Source organism: Suncus etruscus, chromosome 2, assembly GCF_024139225.1.
Source record: "Suncus etruscus isolate mSunEtr1 chromosome 2, mSunEtr1.pri.cur, whole genome shotgun sequence".
NCBI classification, from domain to species: Eukaryota; Metazoa; Chordata; class Mammalia; order Eulipotyphla; family Soricidae; genus Suncus; species Suncus etruscus.
This window is the reverse complement of record NC_064849.1, coordinates 17682604-17702322: the sequence shown is the minus strand read 5'-3', so window position 1 is coordinate 17702322 and position 19719 is coordinate 17682604. Positions and strand designations below refer to the sequence as shown.

General features: G+C 32.9%; 1 protein-coding gene across 1 annotated transcript in view; it reads right to left on the bottom strand.

Annotated features, from left to right (window-relative positions):
- The window catches only part of UNC13C (unc-13 homolog C), a 278305-nt gene that overhangs the window by 12430 nt on the left and 246156 nt on the right, over nt 1-19719 (bottom strand). The window contains exon 26 of the mRNA XM_049768904.1: nt 16290-16437. Within this exon, the coding sequence (XP_049624861.1) occupies nt 16290-16437 (148 nt within the window). The remainder of the gene's footprint in view (nt 1-16289; nt 16438-19719) is intronic.

The window sequence follows — 19719 nt, the reverse complement described above, 5'->3', positions numbered from 1 at the left end:
TTTTCTTTAAAGCATGGACAAAGTTGTAATTTGCTTGATTTTTATCATGCTATTTTAATGACATCATTAATAGTCTCAGAATAATAGCATTTCTGAACAAAACAAAGCCTTCTCCACTTCAAGACACCATTTGTTGTCCCTGAAAGAGGTATTGAAATGGAAGTGTTTTTCCACAAGAAATAATATTTATTAATTTTATATATTAAATGTTAATTTATTATATTAACAATATATTTACCACTAGAAATAATGTACTTTTAGGAGGTAATGCTTTTAGTGCTTACACCCTTAACCATTATAATTAATGGTAATTTTTAACATTACTAAAAAGAAACAAAAGCAAGTTAAAATATTATCAAAGGGAAATTTCTTCATAGAAATGGCCCCATCTTTTATAAAATCAACATATGAACTAAATAGATTATGAGTTAATTCTATGAGGTTATGGAAAGAGGAACAGTTTATAAATAAAGGTAACAGTGATCCCCTAAATCCCAATCATAATAAAGTGTGCAAATAAATATATACCTAAATTCAATGGTAATGAATCTAAAGTTCTAATGATATAAAATTCATACTTACATTAATTTTCTTGACTGAAAAATAATTATAAAACCACAATTTTTAATAGATTTTTTTCTGAGCAAATATTTTTAAATAAACTTTGGGGGGAATAAGTACTTTAGAAAGCATTAAGAAAAGATAGTTGTTGAATAACTTAAAAAAATCTTTATGAATCAAACAAAAATGCACCTTTGATTAATCTTTAATTTGATCAACCTTTATTTGGCTTTATTTAAGATGAAAATGCACATTATTTAAAACATATTTTTAGAAATTACAAAAGATTTCCTTTGTTATTGTAGTGTATGTAACATGTTGACAATCATGAAGTTTTACGATATTTGTACATAATGACCATGTCTTTCCAAAATTCTATACCAATACCTAATAGTTTACACCTTGACCCTCCCACCATTAATTTGTTATTCTTAATTTTTCAGTTAAAATCAACTCTTGTCATAATTTGATACTATCTAGCCCCATATTTTATTATTTTCTATATCATAAGTGAGTAAGGTTAAGTGGTATTGTCATTTAGATCATTAATTTTGTATGATCTGAGGGCTTTATCCAAGTTGCAACAAACTAAAAGATTTCATATTTCTTAGAGACTTTGAAAATAGTCAAGAACGTATTATGTTTGATCAGTTTTCCAAAGTGGATGCTGCTGCTCTTAGAAAAAGTAGCTTCACAGATGGGAGCAGCATAATTTAACTTTTTCTGAAAAGAGGGTGGATGGTAGATTAGATAAGTTTGGAAACCTTTGTGTTAGATGATGCTATTGGAGGAAAATCACACGATGATACACAGTATTATTGATACAATGCCAGGATGTGAATGGCAATCAACATAAGATTCTGGTTAACTCCAAGAACTCAAGTTCAGGATGGTTCAAGCCACAGTTATATATATATATATATATATATATATATATATATATATATATATATATATATATATATATTATATATATATATATATATATATATGTGTGTGTGTGTGTGTGTGTGTGTGTGTGTACGTATATATATATGAGGGCTAAAACATCAGTAGCAGATCACAAGTTTAGAAAATTGGGATCAGTGAGTGGTCAATGGCCAGAGGAGATCAAAAGACAGTAGTAAGTAGGGATGAGCATTTTGGAAATAAAGACAGTGAAAACATTGTGTTCAAGATTTAGTGAGCTTTTAGAAAGTTCTTGTTAATCCAAATATCGGAAATGTCTATAGAAATTGAAATCCATGAATTGTTTACTCACTCTATAAAGTTCTCCAGGCAATACTATAAAAGTGGCTCTAATAGCAATTTTACTATAGAATATAAAGTGAAAATGTTTAATAATATTTGTAAGCATATTCTCTGATGTTACCAGTAAAGAGATTTTATGGATATCAAACATTAAAAATTTAAGAGTCTATGCCTTAAAAAACTCAGTAAGTTAAAAATAATTACACACACACACACACACACACACGAAGATATATAACTGTTAACTTATCCAAAGTCAATGACAAAAACTGTAAATGGCTTCAAGATAAAAATTGTAATATAAAATAGCTTCCTAGGCAGGAGTGATAGCACAGCAGGAGGCCATTTGCCTTGCAAGCAGCTGATCTAAGACGGATGGTTGTTCAAATCCTGGTATCTCATATGGTCCTCGGAGACTGCCAGGAGTGATTTCTGAGTGCAGAGCCAGAAGTAACACCTGAGTGCTGCTGGGTCTGACCCCCAAACAAACAAACAAACAAAAACAAAACTCACCACCACCAACAACAAAAAAACCCCCAGCTTCCTAATCAGGCTATCACCAGACTTTTCAGTAGAAACCTGAAAGGCTAGAAAAGTAGAATGACAATAAATCAAAATTCTAAAAGAAAAGCTCCAACCTCAAATTTTCTTTCTGCAAATTTATCACTCAATTTTGATGGAGAAATAAAAGTTTTTTTCCTATATAATCATAAACATACTTTTTTTCTAGATAAAATCATGGTGGTTATTACTACCAAACCTGTATGTCAATATATAGAAAGAAAACTTCGTATTAAAGAAGAAAAGATAGAAAACATAAAACCTCAGCGTGGTGATAAATAGTAATGTGGAATCAGAAATACAAAAATAATAAAATGAGTCAACACAAACATCAAAGTGTGTGGAGGAGATGTCACCAAATCATACTATCTTAGAACACTTCTTTGTGGTAGTAGGGCATTGAGATACTTTGGTGTGTGATCTGTGGATTCAATACATATATAGTGGTATTAACTATGCTTAAAATTCTATAATATTGAAAGTAATAAAAATCCTTTCAAGAGGGAAAATAATTCTCCCCACTTTGAATAGCAGACCTCTTGATATTAAATATAACTTTATGGTAATAATACTTTAATGGAATTTAAATTTTAATTTTGGCTAAAAAATGTAGAATAAAGGAGCTAGAAGCAGTGGCACAAGTGGTAAGGCATCTGCCTTGCCCGCTCTAGCCAAGGACGAACTAAGGTTTGATTCCCTGGCATCCCATATAGTCCTCCAAGCCAGGAGTGATTTCTGAGTGCATAGCCAGGAGTTATCTCTGAGCATCACTGGTTGTGGCCCCCCAAAACCCCCCAAATAAACCATATAGAATAAGTAGCTCAAGCCCTATGCAATTCAGCCAGACTCTGCAATGTTGGGCATTTGCTCAAACTTCACAGTTTAAAATTCAAATTAAACCCTAAATAGACATTTTTAATTACTATGAAAGACATTTGTGCCATTGAAAGTTCTTAAATCATTTTGTGTTTAACATTTGTTAAGCTTTTTGAAAGTACATTAAATCTAATTTTAATTACCGAGAGGTTGGGCAATCAATAAAATAAATTTTTTCAATTATGTAACTCCACTTAATACAATGTCAATTAAAAGCAAGTCATTCAAAATTGAGTTTTTCTAAATGAGCTAAAGTATAAAATAGAATTAAAAATCTTTTCTAAGGATTTTTAATACTTTTTTAAAAAATGCTATATATAATTAAGTACTAAAATTATTCAGGCCAGAGCGATAGCACAGTGGGCAAAGCATTTGCCTGTACATGGCTGACTCAGGCATCCCTGAGCCTACCAAGAGTAATTTCTGACTGTAGAGCCAGGAGTAAACACTGAGCATTGCTGGGTGTGATCCCCCCAAAAAAACAAAACAATAAAATAAAATTACTCTTCTTTTTTTGGTTTTTGGGCCACACCCGTTTGACACTCAGGGGTTACTCCTGGCTATGTGCTCAGAAATAGCCCCTGGCTTGAGGGGACCATATGGGATTCCGGGGGATTGAACTGCTGTCCTTCATTGACTAGCGCTTGCAAGGCAGACACCTTACCTCTAGCGCCACCTTCCCGGCCCCTAAAATTACTCTTAACAGATGAATTTTTATGAAGCTTTCTTTGGGAAATGAAGAGATTAAAAAACATTACCTTGATTAAACAAAAACATGGCGTATCATTAATTCCATAATTAAGAGATATGGTCCAAGGAATTTACTGTAAATATAACAGGTGTCGTTTAAATGTACTATATGTATATAAATTTGTTTAATCTTACTGAACAGGCTTAGTGGACACTGTTATGTCCATTTTATAGTGAGGGAACTGTGGTATAAAAAGTCAAATAAGTAACCCAATATCATAGTAAGTGGCAGGACAAGAATTTGAAAATATCAGTAATATGATTATAATTGCAGCAGAAATAATTTTTACTTGAGAAAGTAAACCCATTTAAAATATATTAGCAGTTCCTTGGGCAATAGGGCTATTTGATGAACCATTTTATTTAGGTCTCTAAAATTTATCCTTTGAATATTTTCCCTGGTCAGTGTTCAGGCCAATATTTTGTATTATAAAATGTGATATAAAAAAGGCACAATTAGTGCTGGGGAAATAGTTCAAAGTGCTGAGTGTCTGCTTTGTATGTTAAAGACTCCAGTTTGATTCCTGGTACTACATGGTCTCCTGGGAACTGCTGAGAGTAGCTTTCAAGAACTTCCAAGATGGCCTCCAATACATCACCAACATGCATTGAGGGGTCTGAAAATATTCCCTGGAGTAGCCTAGCACATGATAGTTGTATTATGCTCTGAGCTTGATTGCTGACACCACAAGGTCCTTCAAACACCATTTGGCCCTGGTACCTCTGGGCTTAGCGTTAAACCATCAGCCATGTATCACTGAACTAACTATTCCTGTGAATAGAACCTTATTAAGTCACTTCTTGGGGTGATATTTATGAGTGAATCATTATTCTTTTTATAATAGAAAGGTGACCCATTAGAGTATGTTCAGCTGATTTTGAAGGACTTCTTTCAAATATTTTATTACTGAATTTATTGCATAAAGTGGCCTACCTAAAAGTTGTCAAAAAGAAGCTTCCATTCACATGCAATGTAGCTATGTACTTTTAGAAAAGGAAAGTGGTGAGTAGGATCGAGGAGATTTAGTAGAATGTTGGGGGAAGTGCCCACAAATGCAGAACAGAAGATATGGATAGCATGCTTGGTTAAGTAAGCTTAAGGGAAAGATATGACTGGTCCAAGGAGGAAACATCCTGTTAGAGAAAATTTAGGCCTGAATATTTAAGGGAAAAGCACAGGCATAAATAGAAAGTGTCTTGGTAGGGAACGTGTGTCTAAGCATGACAATTTAGCTAGAGAGACTACAGACTTTGAACACAGAGTCCAGCAGGGAATATTTTGCCAAGAAAAGGGTAAATATTCTTGTAGTCTCCAGTTTATTGCTTTCCCACCTCCCATTCCCAGTGCCTACTACTGCTCTAACAGTCTATCTTTTATTCTAGGTACTCAATCATTAGGAGCAAAAGGAGGATAAACCTAACAAAAGGCCCATTGTCTAGGACTGGTGAGCTAGTTACCTGAAAAAAACTGTCTCATTTTTCAAGACCAACAAGTTGAATGAGGGTGAAAGGTGCCAATGTTTTATTTTAGCTTCTTGTGACTATCTACAAAAGCACCAAACTTTCATAAACCTCTTTCAAGTTTGGTATGCAGATGAGAGAAATGACAGTAATAGCTGTCCTACCTAAACAGGAATGACAATATATTAAAAACTATGGGATTATAGAGACCTTGTAAATCAAGCCAAACTTCTTTGCTAGTATTATTGAAATATAGAAGTAATTTCAAAAGTCTATATAAAATTTTAAACACTTTAATTTCATCATTTTAAAAATACCATCTTTTGTTTGAATTGCAATTTTATATCATTTAGAGAGTGAGTAAGCTGTATTAGATGAATTTTGTTTTCCCCACATTTAGTAGGGGTCAGGGCTTACTCCTGGTTCTGTGCTCAGGGATAAGTCCTAGAGGGGTCGAAGAACCATATAGGATGACAGGGATCTTGGAACCTCTTTCTAATAACTGAAAATAAATGTATAAAACTGTTTCCCACAACAATTTCTAAGACAAAGGAAGTCTTAAGCTAAAATATATATTTTGAGTGTTCTGAAATTGTTGGAGTGAAATTCTGCCATCTGGCTTCCTGTCAAGTAACTTCATAAATATTGGTGTCAAATCAATATGACATAACAATATGACATTTAAATTTAATAAATAGATTTATAAAATCTACAATATAATAAATGCAGAAGGAAATAACTCAAATTACTGGCCTCCCTCACTAGCTGTGAATGAATGTTAGGGCAAAGGCCAGGTAGTATTAACTGATGAGTTCAACTATCTTGAAATACAGTTATATCACCAAGTAACTGAAGTTTCTGTTTTCAAACACTTTTCTTTCAAAGTTCTTTATTCTCAAGGATTGGGAAAATGTATTGTTTTTAACCATATTTCTCCAATACTCTTCAATATAAATATAAGTGCTAGATAATAATCATACATTAAATTGATATCAATTGTTTCCCATATATGTTATTATTGCATATAAATAAGTTCTATTAAATGTTGCTATGTCAAATAAAGATAGATTGATGATAATAGATATTACAGACAAAATTTTTTTCCAGATAATTGATTCTAAATGCTGATAGAGTAACTTCTTGATAGAAGATTTTGCTATGGGACAGATTTTTTTATTTTGGTTTTTCGGCCACACCCGTTTAATGCTTTGGGGTTACTCCTGGCTAAGTGCTCAGAAATTGCCCCTGGCTTGAGGGGACCATATGGGACGCAGGGGGATCAGACTGCGGTCCTTCCTTGGCTAGCACTTGCAAGGCAGACACCTTACCTCTAGCGCCACCTCGCCAGCCTATGGGACAGAGTTTTAGGAAATGTCCTTGTATAGTTTCATCATTAACTAGGTATATGACTATTTACAAGTATACAAAAGTGTTCATCATAACACACAATAGTATTTGTACAGTGGGCATTTGGGCCATAAAATATTGTATTCATTTACCTTGCTAATTCAACATGCTAAAACATCCAAAAGCTAATTGCTAGATTATGAAAAAAGAGAAATTGCATTTTAACATTTCCAATATAAAATTCTACTGCCTGGATCTTTGCACTTTTAAATTTTTGATCCCTAGAATAATACCTGCATTACAGAACTCATTTATCTTTTTTCTTTTGTTATATAAAGCATGTAGTTATGCTCTATTAATTTGGTTCTACCGGATGTGGGGAGGTTATCACTGAAAACAGGAATGCTTTATCAAGTCACTTGGCTTTTTTGGTTAAAGAAAAACACCTTGAATAAAATGACTTTAAGTGAAAAGTAAAATAATACAAAGCATGTTAGAAAAAAGCAATGCAAATAAGGCCTAGATAAAATGTGTTTTTAAATGTATCATAAATATGTTATGAACATGTATATAATTAGCCAATTTATCACAGAAGATAGCTTTCAAATTATTTATGTATAACTTTTTATGAAGAATAGATTCTTGTGTTTAGAATGATTGGAAGGAATCATCATGAGAATCTTCTATAACATGAATAGAGGCAACACTATTTTATTTATTTTTTTATTTTGGGGCACACCTGGCAGTGCTCATTGCTTACTTCTAACTCTGTGCTTAGGAGAAAATATGTAGAGCAGGGAATTGAATCTAAAGGGAAATATAAATATGCAAGGAAAATACTCTGCCTACTATATTGTCTTTCTGGCATTATAATGGCATTTTAATGAAAAACTAAAACAAACGAACAAGTTTGAGAAAAATATCTAGGCCTGGAGTTTATTTTTTCAAATGTAAGTGCTTGTTTTTCATTCATAAATTTATACATCATTTTAGGAAAATATGTGAACTTACTTATGCGAATAAATATGAGAATGATCTGTGTATGTATGTGTACCAGCACGTGTATGCATGAATGCATATTTGTCTATACTTTGCACTTATTCTTTTAGCAAGCTCCTTTTATCTAGAGGTTTACACCTGAAAACACATTGATGAAAATTTGCCTATATTTTACACTTTGCAGCTAGCAAGTTACCTGGAATTAAACTCCTCTTTATAGTGACTGCCTCTGTGTGAGATTCTCATAGTGTAACTTCTTGTCTGGACTAGGGACTTATTAGAAATGTGAATTCTGTCACTCTATTCCAACTCTAATGGATCAGAAACTAATAATTAAAGTCTAGCAGTTGATGAATCAATAAGCCCTGTTGATTCTGATATGTACTAAAGTGTGAGAACTGCACATAAATGTGTTGATACAGAAACTATATGTAAGTGACACTTCTAAAAGAGCTAAAATCATTACTAGCCTTTTAGATGGTGCCAGAGACAAGTACCCTGGTTGACTATGAGTCAGACTAATAGCAATAATAATGATCATTCAAATATTTCCTAGTTGGCTCTTCTTAAAAGAGGAATAATTTTCTTAGATAAATTCTCAGATTAAAAAGTGATGGTCTAGTAGCAAAGCTGGTTTCCATGAGCTAATATCTACCCTTCCCTAACTCCTCTGTTTCGTGTTGATTCCTTCCTTTAAGTGGTGGCTTGCTGTGTTAGATTGCCTCTCCATCCTGGGTCTGTGACTCTCTCCAGAATTCAATAATCACTTTCTGAATGTAGTTACAGAAACAACTGTCCTCTTACCCTCATCTCTCATCTGCCCAGTGTCGACAGCCTCTTGAACATCCTACTCCGAGGATAATAATTTGAGGATGATACTTTCAGTTTTCCTGTCTGATGACTCTTGTCACTTGTCACTGTGCCATACAGACATGCACTTCACTTCCCTGGTGATTTAAACTCACATTCCTTTAAGTCCAACTTGAGCCACATCTCAATGATTCTGCCCTCTACTTTACTTTTCAACTATATGTCAAGCAAAGAAACAGTAATAGAAAAAGAAATCAGCATCTCAGTCACCCATAGCACAAAATTGTGAGCAGTTCTGAGTTTAGAAAATATCCCTTTTATCATAGAGTTAGCAATTTAGAGTTTGATTCCAATACTAATAAAGTTCCTCATAAAATGATACCCAATTCTTGTTAAGGATATCTATAAAAATCTATTTCCATATATAATGAGTGTTTATAAATATAATGTGTGTTGGTATGAGTATAGATAATACTATAGACAATTCTTCCTACAATAAATTTTTTGACCACAGCTGAGGGTGCTTAGGGGTTACTCCTGGTTTTGAACTTAGAAATTGCTCTTGGCAGGCTCAGTGGGACCATATGGGATTCCTGGGTGGTCCGTCCTTGGTCATATATATGCAACTCAAATACCCTACTGCTTATGCTATCACTCTGGCCCCCTTTTCCCACAATATTAAAAATTTTTAAATTTCATTGAACTGTATATTTTCACTCACAGATTTAATTATAAGGTTTGAAAATTCAAAATCTAATACTTTAGTTTTGTTTTGCTTTTGGTCTACACCCAGCAAGCTCCAGGGTAACCCCTGGCATGCACACAGAAATCGCTCCTGGCAGGCTTGAGGGACCATATGGGATGCCGGGAATCAAACCTGGGTCTGTCCCTGGTAGGTCAGCCCATGCATGGTAAATATCCTACCTCTATGCCATTGCTTTGGCCCTCAAATCTAAACCTTTAAAATGATAAACTTTGATATTATAATAAGGCAAATTACATTGTTTGTCAATGTGTGCTCTTTATATCTTTTTAAAAATTATGTTTCAAAAAGAATACATGGTGATTTGGATAACTTGTCAAAGAAAATTATGTAACTACATGAAAAAGCAAACCATTGATTTCTGTCTATTTTCTTCTAGTCTCCTTTCTGTCCTTAAAACAAGTTCTATGTACATGTTAAAATCACTTCAGTAGAAATGATGGTTCTTGGGTGAAATGAATCAAGAAAGGTCACCCAGAACAGCTTGGAATATCACCAATAAGCTAAAGACCTCTGGCTGACTTTAAAGGTATTTTTTTTTTGAGACTTAAATTAGAAATTTCACTGTATATTTGAGTTTTTTTTTTGGGGGGGGGGTCACAGCCGGTGGCATTCAGGGGTTACTCCTGCTCTGCACTCAGAAGTCACTCCTGATAGGCACGGGGGACCATATGGGATGCCAGGATTCAAACCACCGTCTGTTCGAATCAACTGCGTGCAAGGCAAATGCCCTACTGATGTGCTATGTCTTCACCCCAGTGATATTTTTTATATAAAATTTTCACTACTAAGGATGCTTTTGTTTATTTTTCTGTAGAAACAAAGTGATATGATATTGCTTAATGATATTATTTTTTTTTTACTTTTAGAAAACTATTTATTTTGCCCTCTTTAAAAATTACTTAAATCCAGCTTAAACTTGGAAAGGCAAATAGCAAAGGACGCATGATATGAACAAAAAATGATCAATTACCACTGACAATCTGTATGATGCTGCAGTAAAATCTGACTCATCCATTTGAATAATAAAATGATGCAGTGATAAATACTAGGACATAGTATTCATAGGTCTTGATTTAAAATTAGTAGAGCAATGATTAAAAAGGTATTTAAAAAAAAAGCTTATGAAAGAATGAAAATACACCTGTCTTGACTTAGCATACTAATCTAAATAAACTTTTTTTTTTTGCCACACCTGGTCGTACTCAGGGGTTACTCCTGGCTCTGGACTCAGAAACTGCTACTAACTTGGGGGGCCATATGGAATGCTGGGGGATTGAACCTGCATCTGTCCTGGGTCAGCCGTGTACAAGGCAAACACCCTATTACTCACTGAACTTCCACTCTGCCCCTCTAATATACTCATTTTAAAGAATGAAAATTCCATCACATTACTGTGATTCCTACCAAATATGTTCTCAGTTTATGTTGTGAGGACTCTCTAACTTTATGAATGTTTCTCAGTTCTCTAAGTCAAACATTGAATTTCCAGAAAAGCTAATATGCTTGACAAGATTATGTAAAAGTGAAGTCTGGAATTCTGATGCTCTGACCAGAATGTAGAATATTCATGTACATTAAAGCTCAGATATTATTTAGTCCACTCTAGACAACTCAGCCCATCAAAATACAATGTTTTTTAATTACAAAAATCATTCTATTGATTTGCTAATTTTAACATGTCAGTCTGTAAAAAGGGAAGAGAAACACCATCAATCAGTGATTTTATAGCAAACAGAAAGTATAGAAAACAATATAAAGACTTCTCAAAAACCTAAGAAAATCCACAAATCATACTTCTATGCATTTATCCTCCCCAAACAAAAATATCATTTTGAAAAGTTACATACAGTACATATTTACTGAAGTGCTAAGTACAGTAGCCAGAATATAAAAATATTCCAAGACTCCCGATAAGTGGACCAAGAAATTGTGTTATATTTATAGTTGTGATATGGATGACATTGGAGGGGATCATGTTAAGCAGAGTAAGGAAGAGGGGAAGGACAAATATAAGATAATGTCACTCTTCTGTGAAATACAGAGAGTAAAAATAAGAACATAAAATACTGAGCAATGTTACAGTGGAGTTACAAAAGCAATGATGAAAAGGGAAAAGTGGAAAGACTAGACAAGAAGAGATGTAAAATCAGTGGTGGAGGATTGTGGCAATTAGGGTGAAGGAGATATAGGAAGGTTGTATAACAGTATTAATTTTAATACTGCTTTAAATCCCTAAAGTATAATGAGTCAAATAAATTTATAAAGAAGATAATTCAGAAGATTTTTATTTATAAACCCACTAATTTTTTTTAGTTTTCTTTAAATTAACACAAAACAATCCCCACCCTATTCTGCTGAAATTGTATTCCAGGTCATATATAATTATGGTAGTAACATTTTAAAGTCATTGAACTAAATAAAAATAATATATATATGTATTTTCTGGACCAGACTCAGATGTGCTCAGTGCTTATATTTGGTCCTGCACTCAACAATCAATGGCAAAATTAGGGGATCATTGTTCAAGTTCCTAAAAATACCAAAAGATAAAAGAAAAAAATCTATAAAATTAAAGGTAAAAGTACAGAGTTATTTTTCTTTATATTTAGTGTCATAGTAAATTTTCTAATATAGACAAGAAAATAAACCTAAAGAGAAACATTAGCATGGAAATTTTAAGAAAATAAAGGAACTAGTGTAGGGAACAGTTTAATGAGATTAAGAGAAGTGAAATATAAATACATTAAATACACCTTTTTCTTTTGCTTCTTTGGGGGTCACACCCTGTGATGCTCAGAGATTACTTCTGGCTATGCACTCAAAAATCGCCCCTGGCTCTGGGAACTAGATGTATCAAACCAAGGTCCGTCCTAAATTGGCTGCATGAAAGGCAAACACCCTTCTGTGGTCCTATTGCTCAGGCCCTAAAATCCCATCTTTTTACAAAAAACATTTGATTGATTAAGTAACATTTAAATAATCCAGTGTATTTTTAACCAGCAATATAAATGTAAAATGTAAGCTAGAGATTTAGGAGAACAAAACAATAGCAAATTCTGTATTTTATTGGTCAAAAGTACATGATAAGTTTTACAATTTTCCCAAACAAAGTTCACTTTTCTGTTGAATTTTTTAATTATTTAAAAAGAAATATAAGATGGACTCCTTCCATTTTTTTTGTTGGATTTTTGTTCCCCCATTTCTTTTTTCCTTTTTTTCCCTTCAAACAGAACCACATAACTTGAATCATTTTGTTCTGCCTCATAAATTGAGGGGGAAATAATGGATGGTACCAAGACCAAACAGGCATATGAACAGTGATTAGAAATAAAATATTAATCAGACTTAAACACCAAATCCAAAGCCATTGACAACAGAATTTATACACAATCTACAACAAGCTAGACATAGAGGGGACCACTTATTCTAGCAGCCCGGCAGGCAAAGGAGGGGGATATGGATGCATGCTGGGAACAGGGGCAGAGAGAGAACAACACTGGTGGTGGAAATGCCCCTGATTCAGTGTCTCAATATACCGATAATATTACTGTGAAAGATGTAATTCACTTTGGTCAAAATAAAAATTATTTAAAAAATAAAGAAATATAGGAATATAAGCATTTTTAGATAAAAGGCCAAAAATACAATTATTCAGATATGTAAACATCATCAAGAACATGTAGTCACAATGCATCTAAGAATGTAGAATCTTGACAAGGATGAAATAATCTGGTTTCTCATTTTCTAGCAGTATTGATGTGGCCTTTCTGCTGGCTCCAGATATCAATAGAGCCTGTCTTTAACTAGCACTCAAAGGTAATTGATCTACCTGAGAAGGGATTTCAGGAAACTAGCAAGAAGAGGTTGGTGAGAAAGGAAGGAAAGAACCCCAAAGAATATTTAGAAGCAACTTCCCTGAATGTAACTAGAGCCACATTTTTTAGGGAGGGGTTCTGGAATCCTTATAGAACAGCTACTTTTAATTACTTTAACAGGGAAAGCATGTTTTTTCTCTTTTGTTAATGACTCTTACTGTTTTTAATCTGCTCCATGGATCACTGACTTTGAAGCAGAGTGGGCTCTACTATGTCTGAGCATACAATCTCCAGCCTCTGAGGTTCAGAGGACACAAAGTGGTAGCATGAAATACTGGTTTTATATTTCAAAGACATAATAGAAAAGATGTTTTTCTATATGATTTTATATGGACAAAATAGATATTAAATAATAATTACATAATAAAATTTCATTTCTATATGTTCTCGGTATAGTGCAAGGAAGATTGTCTTTCAGGTTCTCTCTCAAAGAACTCTGGAAGTAAATATTTTTTAATTAGTAATTTTTTAAATTAGACATAGGAGTCATAAGGAGACATAAGGAGTCATAAATGCATACTATAATTTTAGGTTACCTCCATTAATGAATATTGCATAATTTGCTATATATATTAATCGTATCATAAATAAGACTAGTATTCAGCAAATTATATATTGAATTGACTTGCATAGTTTCTTTCCTTTGCTTTTTCCTTCTTTATAATGAATATGGCAAAGTTGCCAATTATTATATAGTCAAAGGAAGTAAATAATGGGAACTGGAATGTGATCAAATGAGAGATAAGACAGGAGTGAATATATATTCAGAAAGTCTGTATCTATTAACTGATGAAACTTTAGTTTCCTCCAATTTAAATAATTGTCATAGCATTTTAGACAATAACATTTCTCCCATTCTCACTCAAGTTTGGTATATGAACCCCAACATGAGCAGCTGGAGAGTAGAATGGCACAGAAATAATGTGTACCAGTGGAAAATACCCATTGTCACCAAAGATGTGTATTTCTCATTTATGTAATGTATCCTCTGGAAAAAAAAAATAACAACCTTGTTTCTGTTCTTGTTGGGTTTCTATTCCAGACGCTGGTCACCAGGAACAGACATACAAAACAAGGTGCTTTGATAAGGCCTAATGACAGTAACTGAGGAGTTCTTTGAAAAAATCTGGGGAAGATCTAAACGGTAGTTCCTAGAAGTAGGCCCTTCAGAAAGTCAGAATTTGAATAACATTATACAGAGAACACTAATATTGCCATTCTCTCCCTATAAGTTTCTTTACCCAAAACCAAGGATTAGCAGTGGTTCTCAAATAGTGGGGCGCACCTCCCGGGGGGGGGCACGAGGCTCTGTAAAGGGGGGCTCTTTTGACCACTGAAAACACAGTCATAACAAGCTAAGCCCCATGTTTATATCTCTGTATGTCTCTGGAGCTGAGAGTTGCTGTGTCCTGCTTCAAATCCTGCTTTGAAAAGCTATGCATTGCAAAACGTGCTCATTGTACCCATTCATCCAGACATCACCCCTGATTAAAAAATCAGCTCAAATTATTTTATATATTTTTTGTTTTGCAAGTTAAAGTTTTTTTTTAAATAAAGATACTATTTACAGTCATGTGGGGGGCACAAAAAACGTTTTCTTCTTAGGGAGCATGACAGAAAATAATTGAGAAGCACTGGATTAGAGAAAGGTTCTGAAGAGGTTAGGGAAAGGATAAAAATCCTTCAAATCCCCCTGACCTTAGGATAAGGGCTCAAATTCCCTTGTACCTCAGATTTTTCATATGCAATGGTGCTTGACTGAGGTAGTTTGCAATTGATAAGGTAGACAGGAAGGAGGAGAAACAAGTACCCATACATTATGGTTTAAAATAGTTATTAGAGAAAATACAAAGATACTCTATAGATAGATGTCTACTGCCAGTTTAAGTTACACAAAATTTTATTTAGTTACTCAGAAAAAGTCAGAAACACAGTAAAATAAGAAAAATAAAAAATAAAAAATAAACCTAAAACTTAAATCAACGTTAAATTTGAAAGACTGGGAACAAAGTTTTGACTGTACAGTGTATTAGAATTACATTTATTTTTATGAGGTTTAGAGAAACATTGATGGATAATGAATTCAGAAACCAATGTTTGAACATTGCTATATAAATTGATAACTGGTCCTGAGCTCAATTCTTATCTTCTGGAATATCCAAGTTGCAATCTGAGTTCTCATCTCTCAATGGGAAAGATAAAGTGACCTACCTTGGCTTCTTTTATGTAGTTAGAAAAATGAAAGTATCCATAAAGAAACACAAGTAAGTCTGGGCATTTACATCACAGGAAACAAATTCTGAGTATCTCATGAATACAGAGAGCCTCCTCATATATTTTCATTATTTCCATATTACAATGTTTTATTTTCTAGAGTCTCAGCATTTGCTTGGCTCTCTTTGACTAACACCGATGTTTCATAACAGCTCTCAAAAATTCCATATATTAAATGCATCAAAAAAGCAATATAAATCAATAAATCATAAAGCAACATGAACGAAAGCTTTCATAACAATATTTTAGAAATGTATAATGTGGAAACTGTGTCACATGAAAATAATTTGAGTTTAAAATAAAATATCGCCTCTTAGCCTTTTTAAAAATAAAATATAATTTTTTCTATATAGAATTCAGATAAAATAATATTCCTTGTTTTAAACCAAGCGCAGGAAATAAATGTCACATTTTAAGTCAAAATTTGGGCAATACATGCCAACATTTGGTAAGTTACCATGATTGACAATATTAAATATTTTAAATATATATTGAACTGAAGAAAAATAGCATAGTCTTATTAGATTTATGACATTAGAATCACTAGCAAAAATGAACCTATCCAATATAGTTTTAGTTTTAAAATATTTTAGTTTTATCAAAATTATGTATTACATTATAATTTATGAGTATTATAAAATCTGGGAATCATTATTTTTGATGTTTCAATTCATTATAGTAAAAGTTATTAATACTACTTGCAATTATTCCTATGATAAATTTTAGCCATTATTCAGTTATTTCTTTTTAACACTTACTCTGGGTTGTTTGAGTGTCTATGAATTTCTTTATCAAGGCATCAGTAGTTTGAGTATAAAGACTGAGAGCATATCTCAGGGACTGAAGATCTGGGCTCTTTTCCAAGAAGTTCTTTTTCAGGCCATTTCCTCCTGCATGGAAATATTGCTAAAATGGAAAAAAATAACAATAAGGAGGAGAGGCATTTGAGAAAATGTAATGAAGTAGGAATTTTGTTGCTTAAATAATGAAGTTCAAGTGGAATTACACAGTATGCTCAATGTAAGCAAATAAATTAAAAGAGTGTTCCCGTATGTCAATTGCTAAATCAACATCGAATTCAGATTTATTATATCTTAGAAATCATACTCTGTGTCACATATAGAAATATATGATTGTTTTTTTATTTTCCTATCATTTCAATTTGAGTTAAGCAAACGGGATCATTTTAAGAATCTAGTTAAGAATTGTCAACTTTATTTTTTATTTTTCTTTCCAGAACATAAAATATATCCAGAATTATCAAAATCTCATACATTAGGTAGCTTCTTTCTTCAAATATTCCAGAAATTAATTTGCGATTCTATGTTAACTATCTGCTATCACTATCTTCCTGTCCTCGAATGGTGTAGATACATACAATGGTGTAGATATAAGACAGACTAAAGATGTAGATTGATTTTTGGGAAATCAACATTCCTGGAACTTTGAGAAAAATGAAATAAATCTGTTTGACAAATGTAACAAAACGTAGAGATTACCCCTTTGGGTGATTGTAATTCCAAAAAAACCCTCAAAACATCACACAATTTATAGATTATAAATATATGTACTTTTGATAATCAAGTGATCATTGAGAAATATTAATATTTTGAATACTGAAAATATTCTGTACATAGATCTTTTTGATGTCAGACATATACGGTCTGTGTGATAGAACATAAAATATATTACTGTAAAATATAGTGATAAAATAACTTATAATAAAATATAAGTACAGTATATGTGTAAACATATCACTAAAACATAGAATGATGAAATATTTTTATAATCATGTATAATAATGATCTATAAATCTGTTCAGATCTGGAGAGTTTATAAAGCAGTTAAAGATTTTGCCTAGCATGCTATTAATTCTCTCTCTTTTACAAGGTGGAGCAATTGGGCACTCAGGGGTTACTTCAGGGTCTTTACTCAGAAATTACACTTGGCAGTTTTGGGGACCATAAAGGATTCTGGGGATTGAACCCAGGTGGGCTGTGTGCAAGGCAAACACTCTATTCATAGTGCTGTCACTCTGGCCACACAATTATCTTTTGATGCCTAATAGACACTGCATATGATACTACAATCACAGACAGGGGTTATTCATGAATAATAACCCAGGAATAGTACTGCTGGGTGTAGTATATCACCAATAAATAAATTTATCCATTTTGTTAAGTTAGCACAAAGGTTTCTCTCGTCTTTGGAACAATACTGCTAACCTATTCTCATTGAAACCTGACTTCTGATTATAAATGATTCTCACAGAATGAAATTCTCTGAGAAAACTAAACATATTTTTCCAATGCACTCTCTTAAATGCCTTTTTATCATCCTTCTCTCCTTGAACATTTCTGAATAGAAATACCATCTCAAAAATGATTTCAATTTTATTTCTTACTCAGAGACCTGTAGTAAAAAGGTTGGTCATTTGTAGTGAAAAGATTCAAAATGAAGATTAAAGTGAAGACTAGAGAAAGCAGACAGTGGGAATATGACTTGAAAAAAAATTACAAAAGCGACCCCTCTCTTCAAGGAAGAAAGCCCATGGCCGTTAGAATTCCATGACCAATTTTAGCTTGGAGCCTGTGAAAACACAAGTAGTCAAAGGAGTTTAGACAAATGGGACTAGTCTTTTCTTTCACTCTAAGAGATAGTGCTTGAAAGTATTCTTTAGTGCTATCTTGTTTCCTTTTTTTTTGGTGTGTGTGTGTTTGCTTTCAGTAACACCTGGCAATGCTCAGCGGTTATTACTAGCTCTGCACTCAGAAATTACTCCTAGTGGTGATTGGGAGACCTTTTACTGGATGCTGGAGATCAAACCCAAATTGACCGCATGCAAGTACTTTCCTGCTGTACTATTTCTCCAGTCCCCATTGTGATCTTTTTATAAAAGTGTCATATATTTTTATATAAAAAGTATATTGAGAACTGTGAGTCCAAGATGACAGATGTTTTGAGGGAGGAAATTTTGCTTAGTTCTTTTGATCTTGGTCTCAGTCTGTTTGAAGAATTGATATGCTTTATGGTGGTCTGTTTCCTAGAACCAAGGATCCATCAAATGAAATAATTCAATCTAAAAGAGCAGCGAGCTGATAAAGAATAGCAGAATCTTTGAAAGGAAACCTATTCTCTGACATAGTTTTAGAGACAAGCCCCAGTCTTTTGAAACCTTAGGATAAATGATTAAAAAATCACAGCAGTGAGTAAAAGAAGCATATATCATATTTTGTTATATCTTAGGACAACTGAGTTTTGTGAAAAATTGTGAAAGGTTGCTAAGCAATAAATGATAAAAATTATGAGTGGCCTTTTGTCTAGCATGTCCAACCATCTGAATTCATGGTTCTTTTCTTGCACTATTTGAATTTCTATAAATTAAATTATAATGATGTAAATGATATTGTTCATAGACATACAATTTATTATTTCAGGGTATATTCTGTTGATGAATGTTTTCTTCATCTGTTTGATCCTTTTAGGTACATTTATTTTTGCTCTTTGTTAGTTATCCTTTTGTTTTGGTACTCTATGAGCTGAGTGTAAGATTTTACTATTATCATTAGTTGATAAAATATGTCAGTTTTTTCCAATAATCTGAGTAATTCTACAGAAGGTGAACAGCAGGATTTTTTTTAAAGGCAGAAATAATACTTTCATCTTTTTAGTGCATCATGTAAGGAGATGGTTCAAGATTGACCCAATACAGATTATATAAATGCTAAGAGAGGAAAAAACAGTTAGCTGCTGTTACTAAGAATAAAAGCTTCTCCACAGTGAGCACAGATCACATATACCAGATACAATTCAATCATGAAGGGAATCATTTCTATAGATAAAGAAAAAAATCCATTTTTATTGGAAATTAACCAACATGGAACAAATGTAGGATAATGGATTTCCCATATGATTTATATAAACATATAGTCAAGAGAGTTGAATTTATTTTTATTGTTTTCTTTGGATATATTTTTCCTTTTTGAGTTGAGATTATTATTTATTTCCTCAATGCTTAAGGCATGTTCTATAACCAAATTTTAGGAATTGGGAACTTCATGCTGATTCGTAGCTAGTAAAGTTTCTGTAGCATTCAAATGTAATGTAGTTAATAATTTTCCCTTAAAAATAAAAATTCTGGAAGATTTTTTAATTTCCTTTTCTAATAATAATTTCTTTATTTAAGCA